The following is a 26,799-nucleotide window of genomic DNA, read 5'->3' as shown; positions in this document are numbered from 1 at the left end:
ACTACTTGTATATATGTTATAATAATTTATTTGCGCAAACATTGAGGTCATGTTAAAAAAAAACGATCGTGGTCCGTATCGCTGTATAATGTATATATAGTACATATTATATACCTATATCCGGTCGGTCCACCATTTGATAACCCATACGACATTACGACTAGGTAAATACACAATATAATGTAGACTTAAGAGGCATTGTGATTCGTGTACTATACGTATTCATTGGTCATATACTTATATATTGTATTTACCGAAGTCCAAAATGCTATGTATGCATTTGGGTATGCGTTTGTAACATGCTTATGAGTTATGACATTAGTCTAAATATTTTGAAATTTAATTTTGTAAATAAAAGTAAATAGATAACCATGTTTGGAATTAAAATAGTGAATATAATTATTTTTCATTCAAATATTCAATTCCGTCAAAATCAATAGGTACCTCAAATGCTCAAAAAAATTAATTTGGCTTAAAGCAAACTTTCTTTTAAACTTAATTTTATGAAAAATCTTGTTCTACATTTTTAAGCCTCGAGGCTGATCAGCTTTTAAATCACAATTGTGTATTTTAAATATTATTAATAACTATAAAAACAATTTATGAGGAACCTTGTATAAAGATCCTTGAAATTTTTAAGTAAGAAAATTATTGATTAACAGAAATCGAAAAAGTTTTAAATATCAATTTCTACAAATAGCTTTAAAAAAACAAGTATTTTTTTAAACATAATTTGCAAAAATATTAATATATATATATTTAGTAAAATTGCAAGTATTAATGGTTACCAAACTATATATCATTTATTTTTGAATTACCCATAGGTGCCGCAAAGTAATAGGTTTTTTTCAAAAAACGGAAAAAGTAAATATTTAAATAGAAAACTGTTTAAAAAGAGTTATTTAACAAAAAATTACTGCTTAATCCCCAAATAAGTTAGGGAACCTAAAATAATGAAAATATAATTATAACAGGCACCTATTTTTATGATTAAGTTAAGTTTTTTAAATGAACTCTTTGATGTTATATTTTAGATTTTAAAAACTTTCACCATGATATAATTTTGAATTTATTTTAAAAAATGTTATTATTTGATCTAGCTTAATACAACATAGTTTTTGTCTTCATAAAAATATAAAATAATCAATTTTATAATACATAATTTATTTTATAAAATAAAAAATTATGCCATAAGGATAACAAAAAAAAAAAAAAAAAACAATAAATAATATTAGTTTAGTAAAATAAATTATAAATTATAATTTAAATAGTATAAACTATTTTTAAATCATGGATTAAAGATCCAAACATATCAATAATTCTTTCTGTTTTTAAATTGAATGACGACTTCTTCACTAATCATACAAGTTGAAGGATCCAGTTATTGTTGATTCATCAAAAATCTAAAGCTGGTTTATAAAATGCTTGTTCACAATGTTCACATTCAAAATTTGTGCATGAATATTAGAATAATAATATGCACAATGAGTTGTATAAACCAGATTTTGTCATAAGTTCAATAATAACTTGAAACGCCTGAGTTACGAATATTTAGTGATTTAAATACAAGTTTTATCATTTGGTTATGAGTTCATAATATTGAAAAAAATCCAAGAACCTCTGGCCAATCACCCAGTAGCTGATACAATTTACTTGGATCATTTTTACAAATCATAAATGTTGAGGGTATCAATTACTAAAGCTATCAAGTCATCGTAGACCATCATAATTTTAAACCCGTAATCATTAATCCTTAGTACCAAAAGTTAAATTATTCAGTCTACTCCTATTGAAGAAAAAAAAAGGTCAAACATACTTGGTGGTCATTCTGTATACTGCCTTATTAGGATTAAAAGCAGAATTTAAAACTACCCAGTTTATCCCAAGACTATTAAGCACAATATAGGATTTATAAAAACAAGATGATCATTGTGATTATTACGGGTTACGACTTACGGATGAATTCAATAATCATTTCAAACAAACAAAATCAAAATAATTTTATTTCAAATAAAACAAGAATTCTTAAAAATTATAATAACAACTTTTTTCAAATAAAATAAACATTAAAAAAAACGCCAAAATTGAAAACTCAACTCAATAATTTGTATTATCAGCGATTATAAACAATATCTCATTACAGACAAAGTATTAGACAATCAAAGTATATTTTAAGGAATGTGTTGCAAACAAATATAGGTACATTGCACACAAATAAAATATATAAACATGATACAACTAATATATTCAACTTTTAATTTTTTTTTAAACAAACTTCATAATTTTTTTTGAAACTAGATTTTAGAAAATAAATTTTAGAAGAGCACCTAATATAATATCTGTGAATCTTTAACAACATATTTGAAATATAATTTTATTAACTTTTTCTAGTCAATTGTTCATTTATGTGTACCATATTTTTCATCTGTCGGTGATAAGACAAATTGGTCCCTAATACATTTTCATAAAAAAAATAACAAAAAAAAAAAATATATATGAAACAGATAATAAGTAAACTGTTAAAAATAATAAGTTAAGGTGAAAACTTAAATCATAATTACTGCGATAATTGAGCAACAAATTATAACTGACATTTTTTTGACACTAAGTTCTAAATTTTGGCACCAATTCAATAAAAAAAAATCTAATTTATATATATATATACTAAAAAAAAAATTATAATCAACAATTTTTGGTATTTGATATATACTAATTACAATCATGCTCTTAACATTAACAGTTTTTAATGGTTGATTAGATATACATAACAAAAGTTTAAGTACATAATTTTAATAAAAACATAATTTATCAATGACACAGATTTTAGTGGGGCATCTTATTATTAATTATTTTCAATAAAATTCTGGTTTAAAATACAGAAAATTGTTCAGAATTCACTTTAATTGAAGGTAATTGTAAATACAATGATCAAACATAAATTAAAAAACAAAGTATCCTAGTTCCAACTATTAAATTATATATACCTTATTTTTATAATTTTAAATGCACCAATTTAATGCTTTTTAACTGAATGAAGTTTTTTAATAGATCATTGTTTGACGTGTGAATTTGCATAGTTAATTTTAAATAACCACCAAAAAAGGAAAATACATGAAATGATCAAATTTATGAGAAATACCTAACTTAAAATAATGTTACGAGTATACGTTGTTTGAATAAAACACAAATACAATTCATAACTTAGATTGAAACATTCAACTCAATATAAGTACATCTCATGAGATCTTCTTTTGACATCAACTACAAACATTGGAATATTTTTTATTTTTTATTGATTATGATACTTTGTTATAATAATTATAAGTCTTAACATTACATTTAAATTGTAAATTAATACTTATATTAGGAACAAGTATGCGATAAAAAAGCAAGGATTAAAACTAATTTAATACAAATCATCAATATAAAGTTAAGCACAATAGAAATTAATGGTTAATTTAGTTTTGTTTGATGTATACATAAATGTTTATAAACAATTATTTAAAAACATATATGACCAAAAAGTTCTTAGTAATAATTTTGTAAAAAACATATAACAATATCAAACCTTGCATTATTCTAAGTCAAGGAAAAACAAGAATGATTTTAGCAATTTCAAAAGTAAATTAACTAATTTGTGTCAGATTAAAGGAGCATAATCACTAGGTATTGAACCCTTTTCTACTGAGTTAAGTTTCACAATCATACAAAATTCTATCTAAAGCACATTTACCTCCAAAATTAAGTTAAAATAGTTAAAATAAAGATAGTGATAACAATAAAAATTATAATAATCAGTCTTTAATCCTTGCTTTTCAGACTGTATTAAAAATTATATTGGCATACATCAAAATAGAAACAAGAAAAAAATAATTTTTAAACAGATTTAATTTAAAAGAAATTATATTAAAATGTAGGATACTTTTTTAAAAAGTAAATGTTTTGTTTAAGATCATTCTTAAAATTAAAAAAGTCTATCACGTCTGATTATTTAGTTCTCTTGGTTGTATCACTTATTTATCGGATTCAAAAAAATCATATCAAGAATTATTGAAATAATTTTAATTTGTGATATAATTTTATCTCAATATTTAAGTTTTATTAATAACATTTGAACTATCATTTATTATTACATGTAGAAAAAAACAAAAGCCAGGAAAAATTTCATTTATAAGATATTACAAAACAAAAATATTTAATTTGAGGTACACATTTTATTGGAATGCAAACAATTTAATAATCAATATGAAATATATTTTAGTTGCTTGTAACTGAAAAAAAATTATCACTAAAATGATTACCTACATAACAAATTATTTAACTTAATAGAGATGTTAAATATTAAAATATTCCAAGTGATTTATACTTATTATTTTGTACAAGAATATAATATTAATTAATTAAAGAAACAGCTGGTACCTACTATTGACCCATTTATGTTATGGTGAAATACTGTTCCATCTTTGAACATAATTTATAAAAATTCACCAACTTTCATAAGATTAAAATTGGCTATTTTATTAATATTACATATAAATATTTTACTGATAAAATTTGAAAATTTAGGAGTGAACTGAAATTATTGTTAGAAGTTGGTTTAACTATATTTTAATAATAATTAAAAATCATGAAAACCTCAACATTTTCAGTTTTACCCTGCTGCCAAAATGTTTATAGCTTTTTTTAACAAATTAGAAGTTTTTTGAGTATCTTTTATTTTCACTTTTTTTTTTTACGAATATCAATATCTGTGTATTTAATTTAATTTAATTTCTTATTTTTTAGATAAAGTAAACAGAATATGTGTAATATGTGTGTATTAATATATAGTAATACATTTTTATTATTATTATTATTCTTTAATGGGTAAATATAGGTTTAACAAGGGATATTAATAATTAAAATTAAATAAGTATAACAATATATTAGTAATTATATATGTACATTTTACAAATTATTTGGTTATTTAAAATGTATCTAATTTTAATTAATTTATCATTATAAATAAAAATTAAACTATGCATATTGTAATTAGTATACGTCAATATCTATAAATATATCACTTGAAATGTTTTAAATTAAACACCCCTTAAAAATAATTTGTAGCGCTTCACAGTTCATACTATGTAATTAGGTACCTAAGTTACTTAAATAAAATAATATTATAATTTATACATACACATTGTTTTATAACTCTCAATTTTAATATCAGCCTTATTTAAAAATACCTACTTACATAACTTCCTAAAATTAAAATAAAATAATAACAAATAACTTGTTTACAGGCTACTTTATCACAATTCATTGTTCAATCTTCTAAAAAATTATGTATTATTCATATTTATTTAGTTATTACCAACATTTACTTCAAGCCCAAGGTTGGTTGAAGACGAAGCAACTGTGTCATCTGGTTGTAAAAGAGTATTCCAAAATTTTCTCATTGACTGATCTGCTTCTGTTAGTAAGCAAAATAAAAACTTGCGACTAATATTTTTATCGCCCTGCACATCTGATTCATCCACTGCTAATTTTCCTAAATCTGTTTGAGTTATATTTTGTTTATCAGCTATTGTACCAGTTATGTGAACATCGTCAATCCAAAAATATGGAGAAACTTGTGCTTCCGTGTAGAGTTTATAAATAACATCTGGCGAATACACTATTGCCCAGCCTCTACAATAAATTGGATACCAACGATTTGGATATTCCGAATATGAAACTCTCCATTTAGATCGATATGAACGTTTCACCATACTTGAAAACATGAGTTGGCACATAAGTAAATTTCGAGCTCCTAAAGGTGATAATCTATGATTTAGTATTTCCAATAAATATGGTGCATTAACTAATGTATCATCATCAGTTTTGAGCAAATATCTGGCACAAGGACAATAGTACAAAGTCCATTTTAGTACCATTACATGTTTATAAGTTAAATTACGGTAACAATCTATAAAATTGCCTTGAACAATATCACTGTACAATTGATTTTCTAAGACAACATTTTTTTGAGTAATGTTTGAATCTGGGAGACCCATGAAAAATAATGTTGGTATCATTTTTGCCCATGTATCTCTTATAGCCTGACGTTTGGCATAATGTCCAGGCGCGGTATGAACTAAAGCCATTACCAATTTAGTGTTGTTGTTGCATACCTTTTGGTTTATATTGAAATTGAAAGAGGGCAAATCGATCAAGGAGTGAAGATCTGTATCGGCCAAAGAATGTAACTCGAAAGGTTTTGAAGTAACATTTTCTATTGTAAGTATACGGTATTCGACATGGCCTACATGTGATTCGGCGACATTGGCTATCTTGCTCCATACTGACCACAAACAAAATGTGATTAATGTAAGGCTGCCAAGCGATAAAATTAAAGAATACAATCGTCCTATCATGGCATTTCTTCAAACTGTTGACTGTTCTGAAACATAAAATGAATTAATAATTTAATATTATTTTTTATAGGAATCAAAAGCAACATTAATTTAAATGGCTAGATAGTACTAAAATTCCTCAAAAATTTGATATAAGAAAAAACACATAAAATATGCTTTGATTACAAACTAAATTAATTAATAAAAAAAAAAACTGGAGAACTTTCCCTGCTGTATAGTAGGTGGGTTGTTCAATAAAACCCAATTTTGTTGCATATTTTTATTGCTAATATAAATGTTGAGATAACCAGTTCATTAAAGTCAATAAAATATGTATGCAAATGTGTTACAAAAGGTAGCGATCACGCAGCGTTTGGTTCAGAAAAAACTGACAATACAGATGAAATTAAAATATATGAAAGTGGAAGGTATATCAGTAGTTCCAAAGCAGCTTGAAAAAATTTAGGTTTTCATAAACACGATAGCTATTACTCATCTAGATGTTCACTTAGAAAATGGATGTGTTTACTTTACAGCAGATGATGTCACAGAAAGAATAAAAAATTCACCTACAACTACTCTTCAGGCTTTTTTTCTGATATGTCAAACCGATGATTTTGCAAGAACATTGGTTTATCCACAAGTTGCTTCGTATTTTATGTGTGGATAAATAAGAAATTTGTTAGACGTAAACATGGCCAGAATGTCACGGGTTGGTCAGGAGTTAAGAAAAATATAGCTTTGGGTAAAGTTTATACAATCCACCCAAAGAATGTTGAATGTTACCATCTTCGTCTTCTTCTTCATCACGCAAAAGGCTCAACATCGTATTCATTTTTGAAAACTGTGAACAACACCGAATATCCGACATTTCAAGCAACATGTAGAGCCCATTGATTATTAGAAGATGACAATCGGTGGAATTTAGCTTTATAAGAAGCAGCAGTATGTCGTTCGCCTAATAAAATGAGAGAACTATTCGGTGTAATATTAATATTTGCAATCCATCGGACGCTTCAAGGCTTTGGAATAAGTATAAAGACGATATTTTGGACAATATCCGGCGACAATACAATAGACAACACATGGAAAATAATATAACATACAATGAACTTTATAATAAATGTTTGGTATTATTTGAAGATTTTGTTTTGAATCTATGTGGAATGAGCTTAAAAGAATATGGTTTGCTAACTTTTACGAGATCTTGTAGACTGTTAGAAAATAGACAATATTTAAAAGAAACAAGCTATGATTTAATTGCTTTACACTAGATTGTTATGCAAAATGAACACTCATTGACTGAGGAACAGTGGTTTGTTTACAAACAAATATTAAATAGCATTAAATTAAATTTAGGAAATATATATTTTTGGATGCTCCTGGTGGAACCGGCAAAACCCATTTAATCAGACTTTTGGCTAAAGTAAGAAGCTAAATGGGATAACAATTTCAGCTGCATCATCAGGAATTGCTGCTACGCTTTTTATATGGAGGAAGAACTGCTCATTTTGCTTTCAAGTTGCCACTCAATTTGAACACAATCGAGACCCCAACGTGTAAATAAATAAACAATCAAATTTGGCGAAAATTCTGAAAAAAGGCAAGCTCATAGTTTGGGATGAGAGTCTAATGTCTCATAAGAAAGGATTTGAAGCTTTAAACAACTGCCTGAAGGACCTGAAAAATTCTAATTTATTGATGGGGGATTCACGGTACTGCTGGCTGGAGATTTTCGACAAACTCTACCAGTTGTTCCAAGAGGAACTGGAGCTAATGAAATTGCAGCCTGCATCAAGTCTTCATATTTGTAGCCTTTAATAGAAAAAGTTTCATTGACCATAAATATGCGATTACATTTAAAGGAAGACAGGACACCGCTTAGCAGTTTTCAGAGTTACTCTTAAAAATAGGAAAAGGAAAATATCCGGAATATGAAGAAAAAATTACTATGTCGACCGGATTAGGTACTGTCGTAAAAACTAAGAATTTACAGACAAAATATATTCAGACATCGAAGACATCAAAGATAAATCAATGGACTGGTTATGTTAGAGGGCTATACTGACATCAAAAAATGATACAGCAGGAGACATAAAAAAAATATTATTGGACCCTTTCAAAGCAAAATATATAGAATACAGATCAATGAATTCAGTTGATACAGTTAATTATCCAGTTTCAGCATCTACTAGATTTCCACAACATTTATTAATATTAAAAATTGGATGTCCTATAATGCTTCTCAGAAATCTTAGCCAACCAAAATTATGCAATGGGACACGTCTACAGATTATTGGTCTACAAAATAATTTTATTGAAGCTATTATTATGACTGGATCTGCAAAAGGTGAATCAGTTCTTATTTCTCGCATACCATTGTACCATCAGATTATCCTTTCCTATTTAAGAGAATACAGTTTCCTGTAAAAGTATGTTTTGCCATGACAATAAACAAACCACAAGGGCAAACCTTGAAATTTGCAAGGATCGATATATCTGACATGCTCCAGAGTCAGTATGCCCACAATTTAAGTTATTTTGGAACCATTGGAACCAACAGGAATTACAGCTAATGTAGTTTATAGAGAAATATTATATTAACGATAAAAATCAGCTTAATAAACAATTAATATAATATGACAAATTTTTTTAAACAATCTTATTTAAATTTAATTTAACTAGACAATATTTAATCTTACCAGATAACAACAATTAATAAACCTAGCAACGACGGGTAATTCAGCTAGTATATTTATATCATAAATTCATAAGCATATAATTATTACCAAACTTTAACATTTACGTAAATACTAACTTAACATGGAATGGTAAAAATAGATTTAAGATATAAGCAGTCAATGGCTTAAAATAAATCTAAATATTTTTTAAATATTATGGAGTAATAAATAATAATAATAAAATATAATTTTTTTTTATTATTTATAAAGTTTTCCTGACAAAGTCATCTAAACTTAGGTATAATGTACAAAATTAATAAAATATAATAAGACGCAAAGGGGATTGGAAGCAGTGATTTTCTGTCTTTGTCTAACACACGTGGAACATACAATACACCTGATAAAAATTAAAGTACTTTTAGTTGCTCGATTTAAAATATTTTAAGATTTTTGAATTGGTATATAGGTTTATTTCGCATCGGTCGAAGCATATTTTTAATTTATTAAATAAAAAAAATTTACAAATTTAAAAAATTGAAAATATTCTTATCAAAATATTACTACAATAAAAAAAGTGTTTTGACCGATGCAAAGTAAACTTGTATACCAATTAACACATCTTTACATATTTTAAATCGAACAACTAGAAGTACCTTAATTTTTGTCAGGCGTATTGTATGTCCCACGTGTGTCAGACAAAGACAGAAAATCACCGCTTCCAATCCCCTTAACGTTTCAAGTCCTGACAAGTATTTTTTTTTTAATTGGTACATTAAAATAACTTTAATCGAGACTTAAATAGCTATAAAAAAATGGAAGTAAATCTTGTACTAAATTTTCAAACCTTAGGTGTTAAAATTAAAAAAATATATTTATTTTTGTTTTACTCTAATTTTGCCCCACCCACCCTAAAAAAATTATCTAGTAATTGTAGTATTTGCTTCTAGGAACCACGCTCTAAGTTAAAATTCAAAACATTTTCACTGATCAAAAATTATATATATATTTTGTAAAACCATTGCATTTTATATGTTTGCTCAGAATCTATAATGCCAAGCTATTAAATCATTTTTTTTTTCTATAAATCACAACATGTAAGAGGTGGTATCACAAATGTGTGATTTCCTCCTCGTGTGAATATACATTGTCAACTGTATGTAAATTATTAATATTACTTATTGTACACACTGTATAGATTGTAATTTTTCAAATAAAGCCAATTATTAAAAAAATAAAAAATCACAACATTCAATTTAATTATTGGTCATAACAACTTACTCTACATTACTACTGCAAATTAATATACTTACATCACTCAGTTTTAATTCTTCAATAGTCTTCACGATTTCATATAATAGTATTATTGATCTAGGACCTAAAAAAATAGCAGAATTTAAATTTAGAAAAAAAGGTATAGAGCAAGATTATAGTAAATATAGTAATACATATTTTTCTTCAAATAAGTTCTATTATTAGGCAATATATCAAATAAAATAATTTCATGAATGTATTTTATTTACGGGCTATGACATCACTACCTAAATAATATATACAATGTAAATTAATACTGATTATATTTTTGTACTTTTTTGTGATGGTACATGAGCATGATTTATGTCATGGTTAGTGTCATTGAATAATTTTCAGAATGACTACTGTTCCATATCTGGCTTTAAATTACTTTCACTAACTAACTTCCTGAAGCCTACTTAATTTAATTCATCACAACTAATACTTTTAACTTGGCTAGACTACTATTCAATATATATATTTTTTTAATATAATGTTCTGGTTGAATGAGCCAATGGATATTTTATGCAAATACCTATATATTATAAATGCATTCTTCAAATTAATTTTAAATCTAAACTATAATACCTACTATTATAAAATTATCTAAACCTTAAAAAAGATATGTACTCCCTCAAATTTTAAAAAGCTTTTTTTAAATTGTTTAAAATATTTTCTAATTGATATTTTAAATTGAATTTAATACCAAACGGTGATAAATTTTTATATTTGCATAGGTACTGGTGCATGTGTATAAGTAATTTAATAGTTGAATCACACAACTGATCCTAAAAATATAGAAATTTATCACAAAGATTATAAACACTGAGTTTCAGCATTTTCTCAATTTTGGTAAACTGCAGTACTAGATAGTGTTTTTATTTTTTAGTAAAATAATAAAATCTCAATATTTTAATGTGTTAATAGATAAATCAATAAAAGTATCTACATAATAACATATTAAAATTATCTAAATTGCTCGGTATTTAAATAAAAGATTATTTATAAAATAACTTATTCTAAGATGTTTGTCCTCGTGTTTGTCACTTAAAACTATTATTGTGATATGTTTATCAATTAAAAAATATCATTGCATGACCCTGATTACAACAAACAATTTTATGATAAATCAACTATGTTATAGAATTCTAATTAGGTAGAAGTGAATATAAATAATTGATGACCATAATGTAAGTAGAGGGAGTACCACCTCCATCAACAGAATTTAATTAGCAATAACCAAAAGGTATGTCCTAGAAATCAATGGAAATAAAATTATTTATAACCAAAGTAAAACATAAATGATTATCTTAATATTAAAAGAATATTTGTTCTTTTACCTCAATATACAATATGCTCATTGATGTATATAAATTTAAATACAAATTTTAAAAGGCATAAATGGTTTTTTCAACCAATAAATATTACCAATTTAAAAACTTATCTGATTGAATCTACTTTAACGTGTTTGAGGTAGCGTATAATTCTTTATAAAATGAAAATAATCTGTATATATTACATAGAGATGTATTTAAACTTACTTAGAACCAAAACATTTTACCAAAATATTGCAACATAATATTTATAAATTATAATTCAAAAAAATTCAAGAAAATAATTCAAAAACAAATTTTGTTTTGTGTTATGAAAGACATTTCTATACACTACACACTTAATAGAATTATTTAATTCTTAAAATCTAATTATGTTTTACAATTATTATTAATATAGCCGTTATACTTAATATATTGCCATACCTGTCAACATATAGTTTATAATATAAGGCAATAGTCAATTTACAATTCAAAAACTGACATTTTAAAATTGATTGTAGAAGGTATTATTATTATTTATACTTAACCACAATAATTTATGCATTAAAGAATAGGGTTGAAATAATGTCTATATAATGTCGCCATAAAGTCTCTTGAAATATTGATGACTTAGTTTTCTAAGCAGCAATACCCATGATTATTTTGTTTCAAGGACAAAATACAAGGATATCAGAATTTATAATTTAAATTGTATATCAATAAACACATAATAATATATAATAAAAGTAGGTAGTTATTTATAAAAAATAATGTTATTTATCTGACTAAAAAAAACATTTAAAACATTATTATATTAAAATGAACTAAGTGTAAAAATTCCAACAAATTGAAATTAAACATTTATACATTAAATATATTATGATTCATAAATCTAAAATTGCCCATTGCATAAAGCACGCTTTAATATATTAATAAAATAAATGAATGTTATTAGAAGGCTTATTTAAGAACATTTTATCTGTATATTACTGTACCTAGGTATTAAATAACATATTATTTGTATTTATTAAGTTGGACAGCAATTAAATATCAGTAATGAATAGTGACAAAGAATTTAAAAATGTTTGAATTGAGGTTTTTTTTTTTTTTTAAATGAGAGTTAAACACTTTAGTCTCAATGATCTAAATATCTAATAAATAATCATATCTTAATAATTAAGTAGGTACAAACTAATTAATGGTCATAAAAAAAAATTTTTATGCACAAAAATTATTTTTTACATATCTACCTATAATACACTAGGAAAAAAAATATTAAATAATGAAAATGTTAAGAAAAAGTATAAAACATTAATTCTATCCCGAAAGAAAAAAATATTAGTTTGACTGTATTTGTATTAAGCATGTATAAACTAATAAACAAAGGTAACAATATCACTTAAACAAATAAATAAAAATCTTAGATACAATTTAACTAAACAAGTGATTGTATTATTAGCTAGGACAAAAAAAAAAACAACGTAATAAGTACCTACAAATTTTACTATTTTTAACCTACTTAATTTTTTTGTGCATTAAGGAAAAAATATTAATTTTCAATAATTTACTGGATGTTATTGTTAGGTAATTAGACAATTTTAGAAATATTGTTTAGTATTATTGAGTTATTTGTAGAGTTGAAAATTTACTATATTATCTTATCTGGTTAGATACCATTAGGATTACCTTTAAATTATTATTGTTTTTCATCAGTACAACTAGTAATAGTCAATATAAATCCATTCATAGACTCAATTGCCGATCATTCATGTTTTAAAATTTGAAAGAACATATCACTACAGCAATATTTAATGATTTAATAACTACTTATAATAAATAATATTACATTTTACCAATATAGAAGTAAGACATTTTTTTTCTTCATATTTTTGTAAACATCATGTATATTTTACAATGATTTATATTACATATAAATCCTAGCTTCAGATTTGAGTATATGACATATGTACCTAACTACATTACTCAAAAATATATGTTATGCCTAAATTAAAAATATAATTTAGATAAATCTGTTCTTGTTGTATTTTTTTTTATGGTTTTTTGAATAACTTGGCAAGTGGGAATTATTTAAAGTGTAAGTTTCAAGTATGGGATTTTAAACGCTTTCCTAAAAAATTAACTATCTGCCATTGGTAATGGTATCTATTCAACATATCTCATGGTAATCTAATTAAATACCTATCAAATAACAATAACAAATAAATTATGTGCCTATATAAATTATTTGTTAATACCACTTACAAACAGCTACTGTAAAATACCGGAAAATTATTGCATTTTGTTAGGTACAATTATTTATTTATTTACTATCTACACAAAGTTTTAATAAAAAATTGAGAAAAAGGAAGTACATAATAAATGTAGAATTTACTTAAGCAACAAGGCAATCATGAGCCAACATTGTCATTTGCCACACAATTAGGTTTTTTATTTAACAATTTACTCACTACTATAGGACTCTAGAATATATTATAAAGATAACATACAGAGATTAGTTATTTAATTAAAGGATTGGTATGTATGTCTAGAGTAAAATTGCATTTTAATAAAATGTAGTACAGTGAGAAGTTACTAGAATACTGATGGCCGTTCTTACAATGTCCGGTTAAGTGTCGGTTAAGACTAACCGGTAGAATTCTATCGGTTAACTCATGATAAATTCTTCCGGTTAGTGTTATCAGGCACTAACCGAGCATTGTAAGAATGGCCCTGAGTGTAGGTAGGTAGTTATAAAGCTGTTCAAGATCTTAAAAAATATTAAAATTTAATGTTAGACACTTAAAAATACACCCAAGTATGGAATAATAGGTAATGTGTATTATGTATAATGTGTAATAATATCTGTATATCATTTTATTAATGTACCTATAATGGAGAGTTATGTTATAATTCCTCTGAATAAAATATTAAAATTTGTATAAATAGAAACCATAAATTATAATGAATGTAATACATGAAACCTAGATATTAACAGTCAATCATGTCTCCAAAATCGGAAGATTTGTTGTTTATGATAAGCCTAGTTACAAGGAAAACAATAATGAAACATGATAACATTTAGTTGGCAAATCTATATTCTATATAACAAATCACAATTATCAAAATTAAAAATAAAAATCATATACAATAATATGATTGGCAAATGTAATTATAAAATTAGGCAATCCATGAAGTGTATGATGTATTATGATCACTTATAAATAATCTCACGACAAAAAAAAACATTAACTGACTGAGTGAAAATAATTACTTTTAGCAGTTAAATTGGGTTACTCTGTATTGAGCTGAATAACTACAAGACAGATGCCAAAAAGTTAAAATTAACTACAAATCATCCAACTTTTCTCAGTTTTCACGGTGAAGGTTAGCAACAATAAATCAGGAATTCAGCATTGTTGCTTGTCAACGAACCAAACACTGACCCAACCAAAGAATTGGGACGAGATTACACTTTAAAACAAATCTTAGGTAGACAATCTTAGGTTAAATGCGTTAAAATAAACGAAAAACGTCACGAATATATACACGATAATTTTAAGTGAATTTTTTCGTAACCAACGGTGACGACCTATGTCTTCCAGTTCGACAGACTGTGGTCAGACCGGTAATTAATTATTTTTGTAGGTTTGCGGATTTCTAACTCTGGGAGAGGATTCGTGAGACGCGCAACCGAGGACTTCCGGAATCATTATGTCCTTCGGTGGTATACACTCGTCCGCGACCTTGCCGCAGACACCAAACGACTCGACAATAATTACCGAAAACAACTTTAATTACGAAAGTACCTAAATCACTAAGGGTAGGGGGTGGCGGTAAAAATAATAGTTAAGTCCGACGTGGCGTCGACCGGCGTATGTCACCACGCCGTCGCTCGCAGCATCACTTACCGTCCGAGGACTAGTGGTGGTGGTCATGGTGATATTGAACACGACGACGACGATGACAACGATATGTGCGCGACGCGTCGGATAATTTTATTTTTTGGACGTCTTGTAGTCGTCAACCGGTCCCCGACGTCGCGATGTACGTACCACAAGCCCCACGCCGGCCACGCAACGTAACACAGTACTGCGGGTGAGCGGCGCGCAAACGAATAGCTCTGCACCGGCGTCGCAACACGGTCTACGACTAGTGAGCAGCGACTACGGGCTACGGCCGCGTCAGTCGTGGCGACGACGATGTTGGCGGCGGTGGCGGTGGTGGTGGTGGTAACTGCCGTCGTCGGCGTGCGGTAATATAATATTTAGCGGCGGTCGGCGGCAATGCTAAACGGCCGCAGATCAAACGATCGGCGATGCGGTGAATACGACGACTGCCGAGATGATAACGATGACGTTCGACGGGATATCGAGACATTTCCCACTGGATTAACCGATGACGCGAACGGCCGTTTTTTCGAACCAGACTATTTTTACTAGACAGCATTGATTCCGGTTCATATTTCAACAACAGTAACGGATGAGCGATGGCGATAATAAGAATAATTTATTGTTCAGAACCGACGACGGAAAAAATCAACTGCTTATTGTGCCGCCCGAGCATAACGATAACCCGTCACGGAATATTGTGTTTGGAGGGCGGGGTGGGGTTGTACTGTCGGAGCGGTGTGCAGTCTGTGGAGGGGATGGTTTGCAGTTGTTTTCGGCGCCCGGCGGGGTGGTAGGTGGCGCAAGTCGGTATACGGTAACCGGTGTCGCCGTGTCGGTGCGCGCGTGTCTGTACCGGTACGGTAATGGTCATGGTACTAACTACTGACTACTAACTGGTACGGTGTGTACTGTGTACGCGTTTTCGCGGCGGTCGTTCAGCGGCGCGGTCAAGGAACGACGGCCGGATGAGTTCAAATCGCGCGCGTCACTATCACCAACCAACGGTCGAAACTACAACTTCCCGTCCGACAGCAGTCAGTGTTGCCACTACTCAAGGAAATTTTGGTGACAAATTTTCCCGCCCTCGACCCGTGGTTAATACCTATTCAATCATTCGTTTTTCGAACTTACAATTTCAACATAATATAGGACATTTGAAATTGTTGTTTAAATATAGACAATCAACATTAAATCTTAAATTTTTTTATAAGCATTTTAATATGTGATATTTATATTATTGAATATTGACTAATAAGTATTATACCTAATAATAAAAAAAGAATAAAACTAATGAAAATATTATAATAACTATAATATCTTATTAACACTTTAATATATTATTATCTAAGGTACGTTAATATCTAAACCTTTGTCAAAAACCCATTAGTTATAGACAATTATACTTTATAATATTCATCTACATTTATAGAAATGTTAAGAATTTTATTCTATTTTTTTTTTTTTATCACACATCAACACAAAATTATACATTGAACAAAACTGTCTTCTTTTTTTAAATATGGGGAGAAATGTTCACATAAAAACATGTACTGAAGGAAAATATATTACGACGTCGAGAACAGCCGTTGCGGGAGTGGGGTTAATTGGCCATTTACCATAAAAATGCGTATGCTGGCCTACATGCCGACGACAACCACGATATAAAACATGAATTTAACAAATAAATAGTGGAGAGAGATGAACATATTTTGAAATTTTATAATATTTTGCTGGTGAGCTTTTTGAATAAAATTTCAAAAATGCAAGTACCTGAGTTCAGTACCTTACAATTATTGAATGTATAATAAGAATAACTAATAATGTTAGTATATTATTGATAAAATGATAACTACAGTTTTGTGAATAATATAGTTGTCTGTGTGTGTCGAAACTCTAAACAAAATTTTATTATAAGAGCTCAACTAGGGGGCTGAAATTCCAGGCACCGATATTATTTGGTGCTCCGGATCCTTGTTGTTAATTAAATATTAAAGTGGCACATTTGGACATTTACTACCTATTTAGTATTTACAAAACAAGTTAGTCACGTTTTGTAATGGAATTTAAGATTATTATCCGATCGATAAAAAAAGCTACTAAGTTTTAAAATAAAGTTGGGCAAAAGCTCTTTATAATTTTGTTTTACCCATTTTGTCACCTAATCATCAACGCATGTGTTATCAACCAATTAGCCAAGTTTAAACACGTGTGTGATCATGCGAACCGTAACAGCTGTAAGCCGCGCGTTTTCTAGAAATATAACTTAATGTCTAAATATTGATTGTTTAGTGAGACTTGTTAAAAGATTAAACGCATGTATAACAATATTTGTAATATTTTTGGGTTTATTTGTAATAGCAAATTCGATTCAGAATTATTATCAGATACATCTGCCAACTCTATCATTTATCATTAGTATATCTAAAGATGATGATATATTATCATATTTATACAACTAATTACTAATATAAAACATGAAATTGTATTGCGCACTTTTCATGTTGTAATGGCTGTACCTAATGCGGTTAAATTTCCGCTCAAAATAATTACCTATATGTTCATGAAAATAATTTAGAAGAAGTCTTTTCTTAAATGTGTACATTTCTTTACTTTATTTAACTTTGCCAATTCCGAATTGTGAAGCCGAAAGAACATATTCAAAATTAGAACTAATTGAAAATACCAGAAGAAAAACCTTCAGTGAACTAAAATCTCAAAAAAAAAACCATTGACTTGAATCATATAATTCAAATCTTAGATTTAAAAATAAAAATTTTTATGAATTTTATTTTCAACTTCTATTGTTAAAATATTATTGGAGCCTTGTATACAATTTTCAAGCTTTTCTACCCTACAAATACATTTTTATCGATATTAATTTTTAAAAAACTAATAATTATCGAAAATTTCATATGTCTATAAATAGTTCAACTTAAGTCTATCACTTTTAGAAAATTGCATGGCAGATAGAACATACTTATATAAATATTCGGTCATTCGGTGAACATTTCATGTACCATCTATCATTTGTTTTAAAGTTACATCAAAAACCAAAATTGATTTCGTCGAAAACTGATCATAAAAATTCCCGTTTTTTTCTTAATTTTTAATTTTTTTTTATCTCTATTATTTAGAAAAATATTGAGAATTTTTACTTTTCACCAAAGTACCAGCTAGATTCATTTTCTAATCTAACAGGGTACTGAAGTCGAAAATCGAAGCATTTTTACCGAACCAAAACGTGATGACAGACACACAAAAAAAACACACATGCATCAAGGTAAAATCAATACATTCCTCGCTCCATTCAGAATTTAAAATTTTACATGGTAAAAAAGATTGAAAAATACAAGGTTAAATAAAAGGCTCCTCATTAATTGTTTTTATAGCCGTTTAATATAGACACATATCCATATATATATGCCTGATTTTTTTTATAACCATTTTAAGTTACAATTTTAACAAAATTCATCAAAAAAATTAAAATTCACCAACTACCTATTTTGTAGTAAATAATGTGTACCTACAATCTTTAACTTTTATAATATCTACACGACTAAGTAATAACTAATAAGAGTAATCACTGATGTTTGCATATATTTTGACTTGACGATGATTATGTTGCTTCTACACGACTAATAGGTACCTATATTCACCGATTTATTTGGGAGTCGTATTTAGTGAAACCTCTCTAAAACGGAATCGCATGGGACCAAACATTTTTTCGTTATAAAGAGTTTTCCGTCATAGAGAGATAGAAATTGCATATATTATTTGCACGGGGACTATTGACATTTTCCATTATAAGGAGGATTCCGTTTAATAGAGGGTTCGTTATAGAGAGGTTTCACTGTGTATACTAGCATCGCCATCTCTAATATCTCAACACGACTCGAGATTATTCACCAATTAATTGAACTAAAAATAAAACGGATTATAACTTGAAATTCATAACAGTCTCAATCCAAAATGGAAAACGACGACGAGAAGATTGCAGTTATAGTGCCGAATTTACGATGATATTATGTGTGTAGTGCTGCGTATAAATTGAAAAAAAAAGTAAGTAGCTACGTCATCCACAGCATAATTAGACATTATTGCCATAATTATTAGGTACATATTATAATTATATAAGTTAGCTAACCCAATTAGTAATTATTATTTATTGTTACCTATATTATTATACTTAAATACTAAATTATTATTAATTATATGATATATTATGTAATTCATCCATTATTGGCTATTTGCAGTTACCCACTCGACATCTACACCATACAACGGATTTGCCTAACATTTTTTTTGCATTTTTTTTAAAAATTTTAATTTTAGGGGATTTTTTGATGTTAGAATATGATTTTTGTATACAGAACGTTCTTAACATTTTGAATAAAAAATTTTACAAAATGTATTGTTGTAATTAAAACAATGCAATGGGTGGCTAAAAATAGTGCTACAATAATATTAATTAAGAGGCTACACATCACGGACTAAGATATCTTAGTTCATGCTACACAATCCAACGTTAGAAAAACTTAAAAACAAATAAATTCTTAAACATTTGAATCTTTTTTCGTATTTGTGATATTGAAAAATTAAGTGTGAACATTTGGTTGCTTGACTTAAATTACAATTTGAGTGGTTCTTTCCTGCGCAAAACAGTTTTTGGACGATTTTGGATATTATATTTTATTTTTTAAGAACCCTTTAAACTTTTCCAAAAAATAATTTGAGGTCCACTTAAACGTGTTGATAAGCACCATGGAGTTTAATTCATTATATCTTGGTCTAATAGTCTATGATTCTTATACTAGCAAAGTATGAAAATATGAGCAAACAAGGATTATACTTTTAAAACACATTATTGAATGCAGCTTTTTGAGAACAAACACTTCTTAAAATTCTTTTATTTGTTAAGGTCTAAGTCTCTAGGAATTTATATTTCAAACTAAATACAAACATGACACTAAAACACCGATAATTTTTTTAGAAAGTTAGATTTTGGAATTATTTTGATATACCCACCATGGCCAGTGGTCACACATGTGACGCAATAATATTTTTAGTTATTATACTATTTTACATTTAAGAAATACCGTAGTGTCCAAAATTTAGGCACCGGACCTGAAATCGAACCCGGGTCCTCGCTTCCCGGGTGATAACCTACTCTACCACTATAACTATAAGCTACCCGATGCCCATGTCGCTATTACTCTAGGTCCTCAAATTGACAGATGTTTATTGTTTACAATAATATATATACCTAGCATAGAAGTGTAGTAGAAGTGGGTGTAGTAGAAGGTTTGTGATAAAATGGATCTGAATCAATTTTTTCATTTTTAGTTTTTACAACATATTATATCTAATTTACAATAAATAGGAGGTACCTAGTTAAATTATAAATTATATTATTATGGCCACAGTATGAATACAATCTATCCGTTTATAATACAATATTATACAGTTCCGAATTCCAAAATTAATTTGGCTTAATGTAAAATAATAGGCTACTTTCTGAAATTTTGCGAGCTACATCTGCAATTCAGTTTTGCGCACACCAATGAATTACACTGTATCAATATTATTGCTGTATAAACTATAAGTGATTAGTAATTAGAATTTTATTATTTCTTTAGGTTGACATTTGACACTAGTCCTGCAGCAGGCGGCGAGAGGTATCTTTTGCAAATACTTGAGAAATTAATGAAATAAAAAAATAAAAATAACCGGGGAACTAGTTCAATAATTGTATATTGTATATTAGGCTTCTGATACATCTATAGTGATTGTGAAGGTGGTAGATTTTAATTTACTGATAAATCATCGTATATGAAAAATGAATCTAAGCGGAAACTTTTAAATTTTAAATTTTAATAGTTAAATTAAAATTAAAAGTTCGATGAATATTTTGTAACTTCAATATAATGAGCAATTTTTCATGATTTTGACAACTTCTACAAAAAGTGAAAACTTACAACTTACAATTAATAAGGATTTAGGCAAAATGTATTTTTAGTTCCAGTTACTAACAACTTATGTGGAACCTTGTATTATATTTTCAAGTTCTTTGACCGAGCATAAAAAATTGCTGAATATCAGATGTACTTATTGACAATGGTGATAAAAATTTAAACAAATGGTATAATATTATCTAATATTCATGTACGAAGGATTGTAAGAACTAGGAATTACAATCACATGCCGTGTTGGCTATAAACACGAATTTAGATAATCTAAAACCTATTCGTATTATTTAATCTTTGGACTTTGATAGATACCTTATTTTCGTGTACACTACATAGTTGCCACTTGCCAAACATATGACTTCTATAGTTTCTATTTTTAAAAACATATTTTACTTTATTTAAAATTGGTAGCTGCACGGCAGCATCAAAGACCTTTATCGTTATTTATAGAATTGTTTAAACTAAATTTATTAATAACCAATAAGCAATGGTATAATGGCTAATATGAGTATCGTAATTACTGTTAACAGGAGGTGAAAAAATATATAGCTGTGTACGCCCTTACAATGATGGATATATCTAAATTAATATTTCCCATATTATAGAAATAAACACTGAATAAATTATTCGAAATCACCGCTATTATATTATTTTTATTACTTATTTACTACATTCAAACATGCAGTGTAGATTAAATTGGTAAATGACATCGCGTGGCAGCTCAGCAAATTATGAATGACTATAACGCATTAGAATTCAAAATGTAAATCACAAAAAAACTCTTTGAAAAGTAAGTTGAACAAATGTTGAAACTTTTCGATAATAATTACTTGTTTTGTTATTGTTTTGAGGGTTTTCAACTGTATAATATATAACTGTAACGTCTGTAACTATAGCTAGTAATTACTAAATAGTACCTAATGTTACACAATACATTATTTATACATGCCATGTTTCATACTGTTAGTGTATTCAAAGTACAACAATTATTTCATTGCTTTTTTTTTTTTACCAACCTTGAAAATCTAATTCGAATGATGTGACTGATTAACGATTATAATATTAACGCGCAAGCGAGATTTTATTGTCACCAAATTTGGAACGGAAAAACGAACACAGACTGAATAAGAACCACATCAGAATAATTTCCTAATTTCATGTAATATTATAAAATTCTGACCGGACGCAGTCTCGTGTATTATGATTATGAACTGTATAGTTTATATTAGATATAGATTATATTATAGACTATAGTATATTAGTGTATACTTTTTTCGATGCGAGCCCTAACATTCCCTTCTCACACCTGTAAATCAGCACCAAATACCAATGCACCATATTATTCATTAATAATATTAAATGAGGAAAGTAGCCAGTAAGTAACCACTTAGTGGTTCTGTAGTGTGTACCTCGTCATTGAGTAAATCGCTGTAATACATTTGAATTCAATGATAAAAAATATCATTATGCATAAAGCACGGTTCTGAACAGAGATCTGTTCTGCAGTAACGCGATGGATGGATGGCCCTCCCTTGGAATTTTGTATTGATGATGTTTTAGTTACGGTTATAGCTTACAAGCTTACATAGATAGTAAAATAATATAGTATTTTAATAGCCCCCCCCCTTCTGTCCAAGATCCGACTACACTATAGTTACTGTCTATCAGCCTATACATTACCATGTATATTCTATGATATATTTATACGTATTGCTAATATTTTAATTTTTCTACTAATAGTAAATAATAAAAATAATAAATAAAAAATGGTAGAATGAAAATTGAATCAATTTTTGCCGAAAAAATTGCATTTGAAAGTTTAATAAATTGTGTGTTTGTGTGTATTTGCAGACTCCAGTGTGTAATATGAGCAATTGTTTAGTAATTAAAAAAATATTAATAAAGTTTTATCATATATATATATGTTATAGTTGCTATATTTTGAGTCAATATACAGATTTTCCGCAGAATAGTGTGAAAAGATTCGTGATACAAATACTTCATAGGCTTAAAAATAATCTTAATGATTCGAAAATATCATTACATATAATATGTACTATAGGTAGTACTACGTAGTAGAGTATAGAATAACACAAATTAAAATTTCAATGCCCAACGATGATTTTTAAATTACAACAATATTATTAAAATTATTTTTATTTTTTTGTTTAAATATCTAATTTTGTCAGCCTTTAAAATTAAATATCTATATAAAAAAAAGTGAGCTATTAAATTAATCAAATTTATGTGTTTCAGTAAAAACTATTTATGAGCAACCTTGTATTTATAAATTTTAAGCCTCGGCTATAAAATTGAACGTTTATACATTTTCAAATACAAAATAATTTACACATTTTCGTGATTTTGTCAAAATTTGAACTTCTTTTGACCAGAGAAATATTTGTTTTTATCGGTATTTATAGAAAAAAAATCTAAAATTTATCTAATAGTTAAAAATAAGTGTCAAACATATACCATGTATAGGAAATTAAATATACTAGTGTCTAGTATGAACATTTGGAGAAAGTGTAAAGTCTCTAAGATTATTAGTTTTATAAATTAAAATCAAAATAACGCGTGAATATCAAATTTAACCAAAATTTAAACATCAGACACTCACAAAATATATTTGTAGAATCACAATCTTAATGTACTTATACTTAATTATAGTAATACAAACTTATGAGGAACCTTGTATTACATTTTAAATTCTTAGGTAAGCATATTAAAACTTGTATACATTTTAACTGAAAAATAATTAAGACCCTGGTCATAATGCCAAATTGCCAACTCAGACTGTGCGTTATAGACATAATACCATAGGTACTTAAAAATGCTTCAAAATTGAGTCATATTTTTATAAAAGTTGGCTAAATTTACATGATCGCGTTTTCGTCTCACACATGCATATAATGTACGCTGTATACTGCACACATCATAACACTATAATGTGTGGTTATACAGATTACATAATGGGACAGTTTTTATAGAATATATTATATATCTATAGTTTTGTTAAACAATTATATTGAGAATTTTTTAGAAATAAACGTCCATGTGAGTGTTACGATGATAAATGAAAAAATAAATAAAGGGATAATAGGATACGATATGAGGGTCATAAAAAAAAACTTGGCTCCAAGATTGTGTATACACCAATAATGACGTAACAATGTGCCACTATAATATATAGTATATACACATGGATATACGATATGTATTAATACCGATCACCGATGGTGCTACGGCGGCCAAGTTGTATATTCAAACCAAAAAAAAATCAATAAATTAAAAAAAAAATCAGTATACCCACATACGGTTATAGTATGTATATTCTGCGTATCTACTATGTATAGATTCTAGACGTATCTGTTGCTTCTGCTGTAAATTATTAAGACTTTAGTTTTAAAATTCAATAAAATGCTGTTCATGCGAAATAAGTTTTCAAATTTGTAATCATCTGTCTATACTTTAACGGCATTGATGGCCAATATGCTAATATAACGCATTAGCGGCGTTAAATTTTATGCAGAAAATAATATTATATACCTATTTCACATTTCCACAAGTGGTAAAAGTTATGGTTACGTTTGAATATTTGATGCGGGAAAATGGAATAGTGAATACCGATAATGACGTGATCATTCGTTAAAATAAGCCATAAGGTTACACACATTTAGTTATCGGCATTCTTAAATATCATAACTTATAGTACCTCACAAATAAAATTATCTAAAAAGATTAACTGAAAAAATAATCTAGAATGAAATTAAATTTGAATACAGAATATACTTAATAACTTACCATCTATACATATATATTATATATGTATATCAATATATCCAGTGTTGTACGCAGGATTTTCCAACGAGGGTAGGGACTTGAAAATAAAATATCACTCAGTTATCTCAAATCCTCAAAATAAAGTTTGAAAATTAAATTAGATTCTTTCTTAGACATAATATAGTAGTTATATAAATATGTACTTATAGACTGTAGTTGTGATACTTTGCCCAAGTAACACTGAATATTCATATCACGGTCTATCGTTCTTCAGATAATTCTATGTTAAATAATATGCAAATGTACAATTGTTTAAACATGAAACATTGTATCAGACCTGCTGGTGGTATTGGTTCAGTTTTAAATGTTCTTAGTAATCTCACAAGCATAATATACCTAAATTTATTATTATGATTATTACCATAGAAGTTGAGACAACTTATTACTTGTTGACAATTTACACTGCACAACTTTATAACTTATGTATTTGTTTAATGTGTTGACGTGTTGTTGGTAGCAATGATTCTTATACTTAATAAGTATTACTTATACTCATCTGTTATATAGACATTTGTATATTAACATGCTTTATAGTTATGATATATTTGCAATAATAATACAATAGGGTTAAAAGGTTTACTAGTTAGGTAATACAATTATAAATTATTATGTTTATTAAAAGCTATCCATTCATCCGCCAACAGTGTTGATACTACTGTCAATCAGATTGAAATAGCTGCAAGTATTTGGCTTACCAAAGCATTTGAAAGGTGCAAACAAGCAGTAGAAGTTCCATAATTTTATCTTAAATTCATCCAATCATTTGTGAAACGCTTCAAATCTAAAAATAAAAAGTTTTGTTATTAGTTTATGATGTTTTACACTTTTATATATAATTAGTTAGAAGTTACAAGTTGATGAAATTTATTTGATCTTATGGATAGACCTATATAGTATTATACATACCTATAAATATGTATGTGTTTATTATATAGTTGACTCATTTTGCAAATTTTGGTTACTGAAAAGATATATATATATATATATCACATATTATGAATGATCTATATCTTGTACATGAATATTCTAATAATATTATATGTACATCTAGCTGGTCTATGAATATTCAAAGAATAACTAAAAAAATATTGGTAAGAATATTCTTCTAATATGAAGTAAACAATTTGTAATAATTATTCAATGATTATTACATGAATATTTGGGTATGTGACATGAATATTCTAAAAAAACATTTATAGGACACACCTAGAATATTCATAGAATATTTATAGCCGGCTCATTTTGCCAGTTTTGATTACTGTGAACAGATCTATTGAGCATATAATATAGAACAATCACGAATAATCCATGAATAATACATGTCTTCTATATTAATATTCTTATAATATATTAAGAACATTGATGTGCTACTTACCTATAGGTAAATACACGATTTAAAATAGGTACTATATTAAATCATGGATAAATATAAAAAAATA

The 26,799-nt window shown here is 27.5% G+C and overlaps 1 protein-coding gene across 3 annotated transcripts; it reads right to left on the bottom strand.

The window, feature by feature from the left end:
* Positions 1 to 1,974: 1,974 nt before the first annotated feature.
* Positions 1,975 to 26,118, bottom strand: LOC107171251 (beta-1,3-galactosyltransferase 5-like). Of its 3 annotated transcripts, none has more exons than XM_089219574.1 (3): positions 26,056 to 26,118; positions 10,369 to 10,433; positions 1,975 to 6,424 (listed from the first exon to the last, which is right to left on the bottom strand). In XM_089219574.1, the coding sequence occupies exon 3, from the start codon at positions 6,396 to 6,398 to the stop codon at positions 5,346 to 5,348; it is 1,053 nt and encodes a 350-aa protein (XP_089075700.1). In that variant the 5' UTR covers positions 6,399 to 6,424; positions 10,369 to 10,433; positions 26,056 to 26,118; the 3' UTR covers positions 1,975 to 5,345. The 3 variants fall into 3 exon arrangements, with proteins under 3 accessions (XP_089075700.1, XP_089075699.1, XP_015376969.1); XM_089219573.1 differs by lacking the exon at positions 26,056 to 26,118 and adding an exon at positions 24,831 to 24,852; XM_015521483.2 differs by lacking the exon at positions 26,056 to 26,118 and adding an exon at positions 15,570 to 16,344.
* Between the last annotated feature and the right edge of the window lie 681 nt (positions 26,119 to 26,799).

The sequence above is a fragment of the Diuraphis noxia genome, unplaced genomic scaffold (assembly GCF_037042655.1).
Source record: "Diuraphis noxia isolate RWA-SAM2 unplaced genomic scaffold, SU_Dnox_SAM2 contig0002, whole genome shotgun sequence".
NCBI lineage: Eukaryota > Metazoa > Arthropoda > Insecta > Hemiptera > Aphididae > Diuraphis > Diuraphis noxia.
Note: the sequence above shows the minus strand (reverse complement) of the source record. Positions and strands in the feature narration are given on the sequence as shown.

Bases quoted from the DNA above. Each gene is read 5' to 3' on its own strand.
- LOC107171251 (XM_089219574.1), bottom strand. From the start codon at position 6,398: ATGATAGGACGATTGTATTCTTTAATTTTATCGCTTGGCAGCCTTACA.